This window comes from Aotus nancymaae, unplaced genomic scaffold (assembly GCF_030222135.1).
Source record: "Aotus nancymaae isolate 86718 unplaced genomic scaffold, 86718_ANA_hifiasm-v0.15.2.pri h1tg000062l, whole genome shotgun sequence".
Classification (NCBI taxonomy): Eukaryota; Metazoa; Chordata; class Mammalia; order Primates; family Aotidae; genus Aotus; species Aotus nancymaae.
The window spans coordinates 6,099,923-6,115,409 of NW_026988476.1; the positions used below are offsets into that span (position 1 = coordinate 6,099,923).

The window sequence follows — 15,487 nt, forward strand, 5'->3', positions numbered from 1 at the left end:
TGTTTGTTTCACTTACTTGCATTATCATCTCCAATGTTTTACTTAACTGTGTAAGTATCACTGAATCCCAAATCATATTGTTTCTTTCTTCCTCAGAGGAAACCATTATCCAGGCTTCGGTATTAATCATTTCCAAAAATATTTTTATATTATTACTACACATTTATAAATACATAAAAAATAATATAAACTGTATCATACAAGTCATTTATTTTTTAAATAGTCATTTAGAAGTTACTTTTCATATCCAACATTAGCTTAAGAAATTTATCTGTAATTATCTATGTGGCTCTAGTTAATTCATTTTAAGAGATGAATATTATTCCACAGTATGAACATACCAAAATTTATTTATCTTCTTTATATTAAGACATTTGTTTTCAAATTTTTGCTATTTCAAGAGTACTATAATAAATAGTTCTTGTTCATGATTTCCTGTATACACCTGAGTTTTTCCAGAAACTCAGATATATAAATAGGAATAAAATAGGAATAGGGATATATAAATAGGAATAATATTACTTTCAGCTTTACTAAATATTAAATAATTCTCTCCAAAGTAGTTGCGACAATTAATAGTACTACCAGCAGTACATGAGAGGGTTCTAGTACCATATTGTTGGCAGCACAAAACATTGACAAATGCTCTAATATTTGATAATCTGATGAATGTTAACTATCTTAATGTTGTTTTCATTTGATATTTCCTAGTGACACTGAACATCTTTTCATTTGGTCATTCAAGGTTTGCCTGTTTTATCCTTTGTACAATTTTCAATTTGGTTGTCCTTTTCTTTTTTTTAAAGAGATGAGGTCTCACTCTGTTGTCCAGGCTGGAGACCAGGTGCAATCATAGATCACTGCAGACTCAAACTCCTGGGTTCAAGTGATCCTACCACCTCAGCCTTCTGAGTAGCTGGGACTACAGATATGCACCACCAGGTGTGGCTAATTTTTGCATTTTTTGTAGAAATATGACCTCATTATGTTACCCAGGCTGGTCTTGAACTCCTGGTCCCAAGTGATTCTCCCACCTCGGCCTCCAAAAGTGCCGGAATTATAGGTATGGGCCACTACACCTGGCCCTCTTCTTCTTCTTTTTTAATATGAGGAGTTATTTCTATATTACTAATTCTGTGTCTAATTCTATGAGTTGAAGATATATTCTCCCAAACAATCCAATCATTTTTGCTGGGTGGGGAGGTGGTATCTTCTGATGCAGGTAAGTTTTAATTTTTTTTTTTTTTTTGAGACAGAGTCTCACTCTGTTACCCAGGCTAGAGTGCAGTGGCATCATCACAACTCACTGCAGCCATGACCTCCTGAGCTCAAGTAATCCTCTCACCTCAGCCCCTGGAGAGCTGGGAATAAAGGCTATTTGGCTGGCACTATGCCTGACTAATTTTTGTATTTTTTCTAGAATAGGGTTTTGTCATGTTGCCCAGGCTGGTCTCAAACTCCTGAGCTCAAGTGATCTGCCCACCTTGGCCTCCCAAAGTGCTGAGATTACAGGCATGAGACACCACGCCTGGCCTTAAATTTTAATATAATCAATTTGCCAATGTTTTTCTTTCTTATGTGTTCTATGTCTAAAGAAATCCTTCCTTACATTAAAATTATAAACCAAATATTCTCTTCAAAAAGTTTTAAAGTGTTGCTTTCCACATGTAGGTCCTAAAATCTGTCAGAAACTTATTTCCTTGTAGGCGAAACAGAACTTGTTTTTTTGCAAATGGAAAACCAAGTATAGCACTATTTCAGGGTTTATGATGTTCAAATGAACTAAAATGCCATCTCAATCATATTTCAAGTTTCCATACATAAGCTTAGGTCTTTGGCTGATCTCATTCCTTTTCATTCATTTACTTGTCCATCCCTACATCAGTAACAGTGTCTTTATTAGTATAACATTATAATATATCTTATTATCAGGCATGAAAATAGCCAACAATACCCTCTTGGCCCGACTTATTATTCTTCCAAATTGCTTTGGCTTTTATTTTACATAAATTTGTTAGGCTACATCTTTAAATCCCTATAGGAATGTTAAGAATTGTTACGTGTGTGTGTGTGTGTGTATATGTATATTTGATATATACGATATATATTTGTTATACATAGTATATGTATTTAACATTTAATAAATAATGTGATATTAATATTTATATATGTATTTAACAAATTTATTTGTGTGAGACAAGGTCCTCCTCTGTCACCCAGACTGGAATGCAGTGGCACAATCATAGCTCACTGCAGCCTCAACCTCTTGGTCTCAAGTGATCCTCTCACCTCCCAAGTAGCTGGGAACACAGGTGCACACTACCACACCCAGTTAATTTTTGTACTTTTTTGTAGAGTTGGGGTACTGCCATGTTACTTGGGCTGGTCTCAAACACCTGGGTTCAAGTGATCCACCCACCTTGGCCTCTCTGGGATTACAGGATTACAGGAATCCCAGAAAGAGCTGGGATTACAGGAATGAGCCACTGCACCCAGCCAAAAATTATTGTCTTACATGTACATCAAATATGCTAAAAGGTAATGCTACAGTATTTCAGAAGTTGTTGGATCAGGGAGCTCTACTAATGGAAAAACAAATTTAGATGAGTTTGCTATGGGATCTGCAAAAGCAGATGGTGTATTTGGACTAGTTAAAAATCCCTGGAATTATTCGAAACAATATAGAGAAAAGAGGAAGCAGAATCTCCACTTTGAGAATGAAGATTCAGACTGGCTGATAACTAGAGGAAGCTCAGGTGGGAGTGCGGGTGCCATATCAGCATCCACATGCTATGCTGCTTTAGGATCAGATACAGGAGGATCGACCATAAATTCTGCTGTCCACTGTTGGCTTCCTGGTTTCAAACCAAGCTATGGCTTAGTTTCCCATCATGGTCTCATTCCCCTGGAGAATTTGATAGATGTGCAAGGAATCTAAACCAGATGGGTGGATGATGCAGCAATTGTGTTGGGTGTACTGCTGGACATGACCCTAAGGATTCTACCACAGTATAGGATTCTGTTAAACCATTCATGCTTCCCAGTTTGACAGATGTGAGCAAACTATGTATAGGAATTCCAAAGGAATATCTTGTACCAGAATTATCAAGTGAAGTACAGTCTCTTTGGTCCAAAGCTGCTGTAGAGTCTGAAGGGGCCAAAGTAACTGAAGTATCCTTTCCTCACACCAGTTCTTCAATTGACTGCTACCATGCATTGTGCACATCGAAAGCAGCATCAAACATAGCAAGATTTGATGGGCTACAACATGGTCACCAATGTGACACTGATGTGTCTACTGCAGCCATGTATGCTGCCACCAGACGAGAAAGGTTCAATCATTTGGTAAGAGGAAGAATTCTCTTGGGAAATCTTTTCTTATTAAAAGAAAAGTATGGCCGGGCGTCATGGCACGTGCCTGTAGTCCCAGCTACTCAGGAGCCTGAGGTGGGAGGATCGCTTGAGCCCAGGAGTTCTGAGCTGTAGTGCATTATGCCAATCGAGTGTCCACACTAAGTTCAGCATCAATATGGTGACCTCCTGGGAGTAGGGGACCACCAGGTTGACTAAGGAAGGGTAAACCAGCCCAGGTCGGAAACGGAGCAGGTCAAAACTCCTGTGCTGATCAGTAGTGGGATCACGCCTGTCAACAGCCATTGCACTCCAGCCTGGGCAACATAGCAAGACCCCGTTTCTAAAAAAAAAAACAATAATAATAAAAAAAGAAAAGTATGAAAATTATTTCATCAAAGCATAGAAAGTGACATGTCTCATTACTAGTGATTTTATGAATGTTTTTAATTCTGGAGTATGCTAACTCCCACCACCTTGAGTGAGGCAGTACCATACTTGGAGTTCATCAAAGAAGACAACAGAACATGAAGTGCCCAGGATGATATTTTTACACAGGCTGTAAACATGGCAGGACTGCCAGCAGTGAGTAACCCTGTTGCACTCTCAAACCAAACGTTGCCAACAGGACTGCAGTTTATTGGATGTGCGTTTTGTGACCAGCAGCTTCTTACAGTAGCCAAATCATTTGAAAAACAAGTTTCCTGTTATTCAACTTTAAGAACTTATGGATGATTGTTCGTCAATCCTTGAAAATGAAAAGTTAGTCTCTGTCTCTCTAATATGGTAGGGATAAATATATCATGCAAATTTTTAAAAAATTGTTGTCTTTATACTGTCAAGTTTATTTCCCATGAATATTGCATAAAATTCCATTTATTCGTTAAAGTCCTTTCTTGTTCTTCAATAATCACATAATTGCCATACATTAATTTAATAATTTTTATTGAATACCATACTGAAAACTAAATTTAATATTTTAAATGACTATAGAATATACATTCTTTCCAAGCACACTGAAACATTCTCCAAGAGAGCCTATACTCTGGGCCACAAAGCATCTCAATAACTTTAAGATTAAAATCATGCAAAAATATTTTTTCTGATGACAAAGGAATTAAGTTACAAATCACAAAGGAAACAAAATTTGTGGAAACATCAAATATTTGAAAAGCTTAAAAATAAAAACACTTGGCCAGGTGCGGTGGCTCATGCCTGTAATCCCAGCACTTTGGGAGGCTGAGGTGGGCGGATCATGTGGTCAGGAGTTTGAGACCAGGCTGACCAACATGATGAAACCCCATCTCTACTACAAGTACAAAAATCAGTCCAGCGTGGTGGTGTGTGTCTGTAATCCCTGCTACTTAGAGGGCCGAGGCAGGAGAATCGCTTGCACCCATGAGTTGGAGGTTACATTGAGCTGAGATCACGCCACTCCACTCCATCCTGGGCGACAGAGGGAGACTCTGTCTCTAAATAAATAAATAAACCACTTTTTTTTTTTTTTTTTTAAAGACGGAATCTTGCTCTGTTGCCAGGCTGGAGTGCAGTGGTGTGATCTCGGCTCAAACTGGTCTCAAACTCTTGGCCTCAAGTGATCCTCCTGCTTCAGCCTATGCCAAGTGCCTGCTACAGAATGTTTTATAAAATATAAAAGAGGTCAAGTATGATGGCTCACACTTGTAATCCCAGCACTTTGGAAGGTTGAGGTAAGAGGATTGCTTGAAGCCAGAGGTTTGAGAACAGCCTGGGCAACAAACCAAGACCCCGTTTCTACACAAAAATAATTTTAAAAAGTGAGCCAGGACTGGGTGTGTACCTGTGGTCCCAGTTACTTAAGAGGCTGAGTGGGGGAATGGCTTAAGCCCATTTCAAGGCTTCAGTAAGCCATGATCAATCATGGCACTGCACTTCAGCCAGGGTGACAGAATAAGATCCTATCTCTTAAAAAAATTTTCTGAAAATACACCAGGCACAGTGGCTCATGCTTGTAATCCCAGCACTTTGGCAGGCTGAGGGGGCGCGGATCACAAGGTCAGGAGTTTGAAACCAGCCTGACCAACATGGTGAAACCCTATCTCTACTAAAAGAAAAGAAAAAAAAAAAAAAAATATTAGCCAGGCATGGTGGCATGTGCCTGTAATAACAGCTACTCAGGAGGCTAAGGCGGGAGACTCACTTGAACCTGGGAGGCAGAGGTTGCAGTGAGCCAAGATCACGCCATTGCACTCCAGCCTGGGCAACAAGAGTGAAACTCCATCTCAAAAAAGCAAAAACATAAATAAATAAATAAATAAAATATCAAAGACTGGAATGGAAAACAAGAAAATAGAAAGCAGAAAAAATATAAAGAAAATCAATGATACCAAAAGATCATTCTTTGAAAACATCAACAAATATGACAAATATTAGACTGGCCAATAAAATAGGAGAGAAGACATAAATTACCAAAATCAGGGATGAAAGCGGATATAGCCATTAAAAAGAATGAAATCATGCCTTCCGTAGCAACATTTAGCAACACGGATACAGCTGGAGGTCATTATTGTAAAGCAAATTGACACAGGAACAAGACCAAATATCACATATTCTCACTTAGAAGTGGGAGCTAGGCCAGGCACAGTGGCTCACACCTGTAATCCCAGCACTCTGGGAGGCCAAGGCGGGTGGATCACGAGGTCAGGAGTTCGAGATCAGCCTGGCCAATATGGTGAAACCCCATCTCTACTAAAACTACAAAAATTAGCCGGGTGTGGTGGTACATGCCTGTAATCTCAGCTGCTTGGGAAGCTGAGGCAGGAGAATCGCTTGCACCCAGGGGGCAGAGTTTGCAGTGAGCCAAGATCATGCCACTGCACTACAGCCTGGGCAACACAGCAACACTCTATCTCAAAAAAAAAAAAAAAAAAAAAAAAAAAAGTGGGAGCTAAACACTGGGTACTAATGGACATAAAAATGTCAATAACAGCTGGGCGTGGTGGCTCACGCCTATAATCCCAGCACTTTGGGAGGCCATGGCGGGTGGATCACGAGGTCAAGAGATCGAGACAATCCTGGTCAACAAGGTGAAACCCCGTCTCTACTAAAAAATACAAAAATTAGCTAGGCATGGTGGTGCAGGCCTGTAGTCCCAGCTACTCAGGAGGCTGAGGCAGGAGAATTGCTTGAACCCAGGAGGCGGAGGTTGCGGTGAGCCGAGATCGCACCACTGCACTCCAGCCTGGGTAACAAAAGTGAAACTCTGTCTCAAAAAAAAAAAAAAATGTCAACAACAGACACTGGGAAGTACTAGAGGGCCAAGGGTTGAAAAACAAACTATTAGGTATTATGCTCATCACCTGGGTGACAGAATCAATCATACCCTAAACCTTGGCATCATGAGATATACACATGTAACAAACCCACATATGTATCCCCTGAATCTACAATAAAAGTTGAAATCATTAAAGAATAAATAAATTAAAAGTTCCTGTAATGTTAAAAAAAAAAAAAAATGAATGAAAGGGGACAACACTATTGACCCTATAGAAATTAAAAGGATTACTCTAAGGAGCAACTTGAACAACTTTCTACCAACAAATTGCTTCCTAGAAAGAAACAAATTATCAAACTGACTCAAAGAGATACATAAAATCTGAATAAACCTATAACAAGAAATTGAAGTAATAATTACAAACATCACAAAGAAAAGTCCAAGGACAAATGGCCTCAATAACAAACAATAAAAAATAATAAAAATAAAAATAAAAAAATAACAAAAAGAAAGAAAACAAACAAACAAACAAATGGCCTCACTTTTGAAGTTCATCAACTATTTAAAGAAGAAAATGTGAGTTTTTTTTTATAGGAAAGGATCCAAGATGGCCGGTGAGGAGAAGCTCGGGATTGCAGGTCAGAGTGAAAGCGCAGAGGGTGAGTGGACACTGCATTTCCAGACGGATTTTTACTGCCCACAGACCAGGAGATTCACAGGCGGAGGAGCCCCATGGGTCGCCAGCGCGGCTGTTTCGGCCAGCGCGGCTGTTTGGTCTGCGCCCTGGCGCAGTGGTTCCCAGTGCAGAGTGAGCGAGACTGAGTCCCCTCTTAGCCAGCAAGGGGAGCTGAAACGGGCAGCCAGGCCAGGAGATTCCCAGGCAAAAAAGCGCCATGAATCTCAGAGCCGTGGTTTCAGCCGGCGCAGCGGCTTCCGGTGTAGAGTAAACGAGACGGTGTCCCCTCGTAGCCAGCAAGGGGAGCTGAAACAGGGAGTCAGGCCAGGAGATTCCTGGGCAAAAAAAAAACAGCGCCATGACTCTCAGAGCCGCAGATTCAGCCGGCGCAGCGGATCCCGGGGCAGAGTAAACAAGACTGTGTCCCCTCTTAGACAGCAAGGGGAGCTGAAGCAGGGAGCCAGGCCAGGAGATTCCCAGGCAAATAAGCGCCACGAATCTCAGAGCCGCGGTTTCAGCCGGCGCAGTGGGTCGCCGCACGGGAAATCACACAGATCCAGGCACCTATTCAACAGGCGACCAGGTCACCTGGTAGAGAGCCGACAGTTCAACTAAAAAACAAAAGGCTCTGAGGCAGGGAGCCAGGTGAACAGGCCCGGCTGGTCCCACCCTCACGAAAACAAAAACAAAAACAAAATAACAGCAATTGGAAACGCTCTGGGTTGAGACTCTCACGGCAAGCAAAACTGAACCCGGGACGGTCCAGCTCTGTGGAGGAGGGGCATCCGCCATTACAGAGGCACCCTGCAGTTCCCGAGGCAATCTGCCATCACCAAGGCAACACGCCATTACAAAGAGAGTCCATCACTACAGAGGCGGGCCAACATAGCGGAAGCAGTTCTAACTACACCCATATAAACAGGACTGCAGGGAAGTTCACACGGCAGCTGGGCGGAGCCCACAGCAGCTCAGCGAAGCCTCTGTAGGCTGAATGTGACTAGGCTGCCATCTTGTGGGCAGGGAAAACGGCACCAGCACAGCGGAAACTCATAAAGCCCTAACTCCCTGGTACAGAACACCTGGGGGAAAAAAAAGGGGGTTTATGAGTTCTGCTGCTGCAGACTTAAACTTACCAAAATCAGAAAGTCAGCAACTACAAAGTCGACAGGTGGATAAATCCACAAAGATGGGAAGAAACCAGCGCAAAAAGGATGAAAACACCCGAAACCAGAACACCTCTCCTCCTACAAGGGATCACAACCCCTTACCAACAAGGGAACAAGACTGGAAGGAGAATGAGTGTGATGAAATGACAGAATCAGCTTTCAGAAAGTGGATAATAAGAAACTTCCGTGAGCTAAAAGAACATGTTCTAACCCAATGCAAAGAAACTAAGAACCTTGAAAAAAGACTTGACGAAATGCTAACGAGAATGGACAACTTAGAGAGGAATATGAGCAAATTGATGGAGCTGAAAAACACAACATGAGAACTTCGTGAAGCATGCACAAGTTTCAACAGCAGAATTGACCAAGCAGAAGACAGGATATCAGAGGTTGAAGATCAACTCAATGAAATAAAACGAGAAGGCAAGATTAGAGAAAACAGGGTAAAAAGGAATGAACAAAGTCAACAAGAAATATGGGACTACGTGAAAAGACCTAATCTACGTTTGATAGGTGTACCTGAATGTGACGAAGAGAATGCATCCAAGCTGGAAAATACTCTTCAGGATATTATCCAGGAAAACTTCCCCAACCTAGCAAGGCAGGCCAATATTCAAGTCCAGGAAATACAGAGAACACCACAAAGAAATTCCTCAAGAAGAGCAACCCCAAGGCACATAATCGTCAGATTCACCAGGGCTGAAATGAAGGAGAAAATGCTAAGGGTAGCCAGAGAGAAAGGTCGGGTTACCCACAAAGGGAAGCTCATCAGACTCACAGCAGATCTCTCAGCAGAAACCCTACAAGCCAGAAGAGAGTCGGGGCCGATATTCAACATCCTTAAAGAAAAGAACTTTCAACCCAGAATTTCATATCCAGCCAAACTAAGCTTCATAAGTGAAGGAAAAATAAAATCCTCTGTGAACAAGCAAGTACTCACAGATTGCATCACCACCAGACCAGCTTTACAAGAGTTCCTGAAAGAGGCACTACACATAGAAAAGAACAACCAGTACCAGCCACTCCAAAAACACACGAAATGGTAAAGAGCATCAACACAATGAAGAATCTGCATCAACCAACGGGCAAAACAGCTGGCTAGCATCAAAATGACAGGATCAAATTCAAGCTTAACAATATTAACCTTAAACGTAAATGGACTAAATGCCCCAATCAAAAGACACAGATTGGAAAATTGGATAAAAAGCCAAAACCCATCAGTGTGCTGTATCCAGGAAACCCACCTCGCATTCAAGGATACACAAAGGCTCAAAATAAAGGGATGGAGGAAGATTTACCAAGCAAATGGAGAGCAAAAAAAAGCAGGAGTTGCAATTCTCATCTCTGATAAAATAGACTTTAAAGCAACAAAGATCAAAAGAGACAAAGAAGGACGTTACATAATGGTAAAAGGATCAATGCAACAAGAAGAGCTAACGATCCTAAATATATATGCACCTAATATAGGAGCACCCAGATACATAAGGCAAGTTCTTAAAGACTTACAAAGAGACTTAGACTCCCACACAATAATAGTGGGAGACGTCAACACACCATTGTCAATATTAGACAGATCAATGAGACAGAAAATCAACAAGGATATCCAGGACTTGAACTCAGACCTGGAACAAACAAACCTAATAGACATTTACAGAACTCTCCAGCCCAAATCCACAGAATATACATTCTTCTCAGCACCTCACACCTACTCTAAAATTGACCACATAATTGGAAGTAAATCACTCCTCAGCAAATGCAAAAGGACGGAAACCATAACAAACAGTCTCTCAGACCACAGTGCAATCAAGTTAGAACTCAGAAATCAGAAGCCAACCCAGAACCACACAGCTTCATGGAAAATGAACAACTTTCTCCTGAATGTTGACTGGATAAACACTGAAATGAAGGCAGAAATAAAGATGTTCTTCGAAACCAATGAGAATGGAGACACCATATACCAGAATCTCTGGGACACATTTAAAGCAGTCTCTAGAGGAAAATATATAGCAATAAGTGCCCACATGAGAAGAAAGGAGAGAACTAAAATTGACACCCTATTGTCAAAATTGAAAGAGCTAGAGGAGCAAGATCAAAAAAACTCAAAACCTAGCAGAAGACAAGAAATAACTAAGATCAAAGCAGAATTGAAGGAGATAGAGACACGAAAAACCCTACAAAAAAATCAATAAATCCAGGAGCTGGTTTTTTGAAAAGATCAACAAAATAGACAGACCACTAACCAGATTAATAAAAAAGAAATGAGAGAATAACCAAATAGATGCAATAAAAAATGATAAAGGAGATATCACCACAGATGCCACAGAAATTCAATCCATCATCAGAGATTATTACAAACAACTCTATGCACATAAACTAGAAAACCTGGAAGAAATGGATAAATTCCTGGACAGTAGCCTCCTCCCATGCCTAAACCAGGAAGAAGTCGAAACCCTGAATAGACCAATAACAAGGTCTGAAGTCGAGGCAGCAATTAAGAGCCCACCACCCAAAAAAATCCCAGGCCCAGATGGGTTCACAGCCAAATTCTACCAGACATATAAAGAGGAATTGGTACCATTCCTTCTGAAACTATTCCAAATAATCCAAAAAGAGGGAATCCTTCCCAAATCATTTTATGAGACCAACATCATCCTGATACCAAAACCCGGCAGAGACTCAACAAGAAAAGAAAACTAGAGGCCAATATCCATGATGAACATAGATGCAAAAATCTTCAATAAAATACTGGTAAGTCAATTACAACAGCACATCAAAAAGCTGATCCACCATGATTAAGTAGGATTCATCCCGGGGATGCAAGGCTGGTTCAATATACGCAAGTCTATAAATGTAATTCACCACATAAACAGAACCAAAGACAAAAACCACATGATTATCTCAATTGATGCAGAGAAGGCCTTCGATAAAATTCAACAGCCCTTTATGCTAAAAACTCTCAATAAACTAGGTATCGACGGAACGTATCTCAAAATAATAAAAGCTATTTATGACAAACCGACAGCCAATATCATACTGAATGGGCAAAAACTGGAAGCATTCCCTTTGAAATCTGGCACTAGACAAGGATGCCCTCTCTCACCACTCCTATTCAATACAGTACTGGAAGTTCTAGCCAGAGCAATCAGGCAAGGAAAAGAAATAAAGGGTATTCAATTAGGAAAGGAGGAAGTCAAATTGTCTCTATTTGTAGACGACATGATTGTATATCTAGAAGACCCCATCATCTCAGCCCCAAATCTCCTGAAACTGATAAGCAACTTCGGCAAAGTCTCAGGATACAAAATCAATGTGCAAAAATCACAAGCATTCCTATACACCAATAACAGACTTAAACAGAGCCAAATCAAGAATGAACTGCCATTCACAATTGCTACAGAGAGAATAAAATACCTACGAATACAATTAACAAGGAACGTAAAGGACCTCTTCAAGGAGAACTACAAACCACTGCTCAATGAAATAAGAGAGGACACAAACAGATGGAGAAACATTCCATGTTCATGGTTAGGAAGAATCAATATCGTGAAAATGGCCATACTGCCCAAAGTAATTTACAGATTCGATGCTATCCCCATCAAGCTACCAATGACCTTCTTCACAGAACTGGAAAACACCACGTTAAACTTCATATGGAACCAAAAGAGAGCCCGCATAGCCAAGTCAATTCTAAGCAAAAAGAACAAAGCGGGAGGCATCACACTACCGGACATCAAACTATACTACAAGGCTACAGTAATCAAAACAGCATGGTACTGGTACCAAAACAGAGATATAGACCAATGGAACAGAACAGAGGCGTCAGAGGCAACACAACATATCTACAACCATTCGATCTCTGACAAACCTGATAAAAACAAGCAATGGGGAAAAGATTCCCTGTTTAATAAGTGGTGTTGGGAAAACTGGCTAGCCATATGCAGAAAGCAGAAACTGGACCCCTTCCTGACACCTTACACTAAAATTAACTCCAGATGGATTAAAGACTTAAACATAAGACATAACACCATAAAAACCCTAGAAGGAAACCTAGGCAAAACCATTCAGGACATAGGCGTAGGCAAGGACTTCATGACAAAAACACCAAAAGCATTAGCAACAAAAGCCAAAATAGACAAATGGGACCTAATCAAACAGCTTCTGCACGGCAAAAGAAACAGTCAATAGAGTGAATCGGTAACCAACAGAATGGGAAAAAATTTTTGCAGCCTACCTGTCTGACAAAGGGCTGATATCCAGAATCTACAATGAACTAAAAAAGATTTACAAGAAAAAAACAAACAAGTCCATTCAAAAATGGGCGAAGGATATGAACAGATACTTTACAAAAGAAGACATACATGAGGCCAACAAGCATATGAAAAAATGCTCATCATCACTGGTCATTAGAGAAATGCAAATCAAAACCACATTGAGATACCATCTCACGCCAGTTAGAATGGCGATCATTAAAATATCTGGAGACAACAGATGCTAGAGAGGATGTGGAGAAATAGGAACACTTTTACACTGTTGGTGGGAGTGTATTAGTTCAACCATTGTGGAAGACAGTGTGGCGATTCCTCAAGGACCTAGAAATAGAAATTCCATTTGACCCAGCAATCCCATTACTGGCCATATATCCAAAGGATTATAAATCGTTCTACTATAAGGACATATGCACACGAATGTTCATTGCAGCACAGTTTACAATAGCAAAGACCTGGAACCAGCCCAAATGCCCATCGATGATAGACTGGACAGGAAAAATGTGGCTCATATACACCATGGAATATTATGCAGCCATCAAAAATGATGAGTTCGCGTCCTTTGTAGGGACATGGATGAACCTGGAAACCATCATTCTCAGCAAACTGACACAAGAACACAAAATCAAACACCACATGTTCTCACTCATAGACGGGTGTTGAAAAATAGGAACATATGGGCACAGGGAGGGGAGCACTATACACTGGGGTCTGTTGGGGGGGAGTGGGGGAAACAGTGGGGGGTAGGGAGTTGAGGAGAGATAGCATGGATAGAAACGCCATATATAGGTGAAGGGGAGGAAGGCAGCAAATCACATTGCCATGCATGCACCTATGCAACAATCTTGTATGTTTTTCACATGTACCCCAAAACCTAAAATGCAATTAAAAAAAAAAAAAAAGTTACCACTCATTCACAAACTCTTTCAAAAAACAGAAGAGGAACCACTTCTAAACTTCTATAGCTATCTTGATAGTAAAGCCAAATAAAAGCATGACAAAATAAACTACAGTACAGTATTTGTCATAAACACAGAGGTAAATTGAGCTAAGCAACAAATAAAAAGGACCATAAATAGTAAGCAAATAGGATTTAACTCAGGGATGGGATGTTGGTTTAACCCTTGAAAATCAATTAGTGAAATACATAATATTAATAGAATAAACGACAAAAGCACCAATGACACAGACAACGATTGCATCAATAGATGCAGAAAGAGCATTTGGCAAACCACAATGCACATTCATGACTAAAAACTCTCAACAAACTAGGAATAGAACTTCTTCAAGTGGATAAAAGGCATCTACCAAAAAACCACAGCTAAAATCATATACAATGGTCAAACACTGACCATTATCTTTCTCCCTGAAATCAGGAATAATGCAAGAATGTCTGCTCTTGCTTGCCACTTTTATTCAATATTGTACTGGAGGGACAATAAATAAAAGAAAGAAAAGAAAGGAAGAAATGAAAAAAGAAAGAAAGACAAAAGAAAGAAGAAATTAAAGGCATCCAATTAGAAATAAAAAAGTAACTGTACTCATTCATAGTAGAAAATCCAAAGGAATACACAATAAAACAAACAGAACTAGCAAACAATAAATAAATAAACTAGAAACAACACAAATGTCCATTCTATTTGGAATTTTACATTTTTCTTCCATTTCTGATTCACAGAGGTATTTATCTTGGTGCTGATCTTGCTTTTTTGTTTTATAGTTTTATCATCATTATTAATGTATTCAGAATAAAGGAAGCAGTGGATCAAAACTTACTATGGCATTCTGACTGCAAATCCTTCATTTATACTTTTTCTTATATTCCTTGTCAGTCTGTTCTTGTATTCTTTATTTTCTTTTTACTAAAGCATCAACTATTAATTCATTTCAACTAACAACCCATTAAAGAGCATTTTCATATATTATCCTTTGTTTCAAAAGTGAAATACAAATTTGAATTACTTACCAATACTATGAAACTGCCATCGCTGATGAATTCTTTCTGGAAGAAGCTGTAAAATTTTCTAAAAATCAATATAAAGAAAAAAAGAAAATAAAAGCAAGTAATGAGTTCAGATCTTGAAAAATGTGAACAATTAAAGGGCTTACTAAGTATAACAAATATGAAGTAGGCCAGGTGAGGTGGTTCACGCCTGTAATCCCAGCATTTTCGGAGGCCAAGGCAGGTGGATCACCTGAGGTCAGAAGTTCGAGACCAGCCTGACCAACTGGTGAAACCCTGTCTCTACTAAAAATACAAAAATTAGCCAGGTGTGGTGGTGGGCGCTTGTAATCACAGCTATTAGGGAGGCTGAGGTAGGAGAATCACTTGAACCCAGGAGGCAGAGGTTGCAGCGACCCGAGATTGCACCATTGCACTCCAGCCTGGGCGACAAGAGCAAAACTCCATCTCAAAAAATAAATAAATAAATAAATAAACAAACAAACAAACAAACAAAAAATACAAAATGGTCCCTGAGCTAATCTGATAGTACTGACATTATTTTAGCACTGGCATGTTGATCACTATTTGAAAATCTCAAAAAACAACAAACAGTACTTGGAACAAGAAATTAATAGAACACATCTTTTACAATGATATATATTTTTTCCTAATGATTAAATGTTAATTCTAATATATTTAAAATGCTTATTTACTACTTCCAGAATTTCTTTTTTTCCCCCTTTAGATATGGAGTCTTGCTATGTTGCAGGGGCTGGAGTGCACTGACTATTCAGAAACATGATCCTAGTGCACCACAGCTTTAACTCCCAG

The 15,487-nt window shown here is 39.9% G+C and overlaps 1 protein-coding gene and 1 pseudogene across 8 annotated transcripts in view; one reads left to right on the forward strand and one right to left on the reverse strand.

The window, feature by feature from the left end:
* The window catches only part of RALGAPA1 (Ral GTPase activating protein catalytic subunit alpha 1), a 297,306-nt gene that overhangs the window by 225,080 nt on the left and 56,739 nt on the right, over positions 1 to 15,487 (reverse strand). For all 8 annotated transcript variants that reach the window (XM_012469045.3, XM_012469051.3, XM_021674917.2 and 5 more), the window contains exon 4: positions 14,678 to 14,735. In XM_012469045.3, coding sequence (XP_012324468.2) covers positions 14,678 to 14,735 — 58 coding nt within the window. The remainder of the gene's footprint in view (positions 1 to 14,677; positions 14,736 to 15,487) is intronic.
* Positions 1,217 to 8,271, forward strand: LOC105729025 (glutamyl-tRNA(Gln) amidotransferase subunit A, mitochondrial-like; annotated as a pseudogene).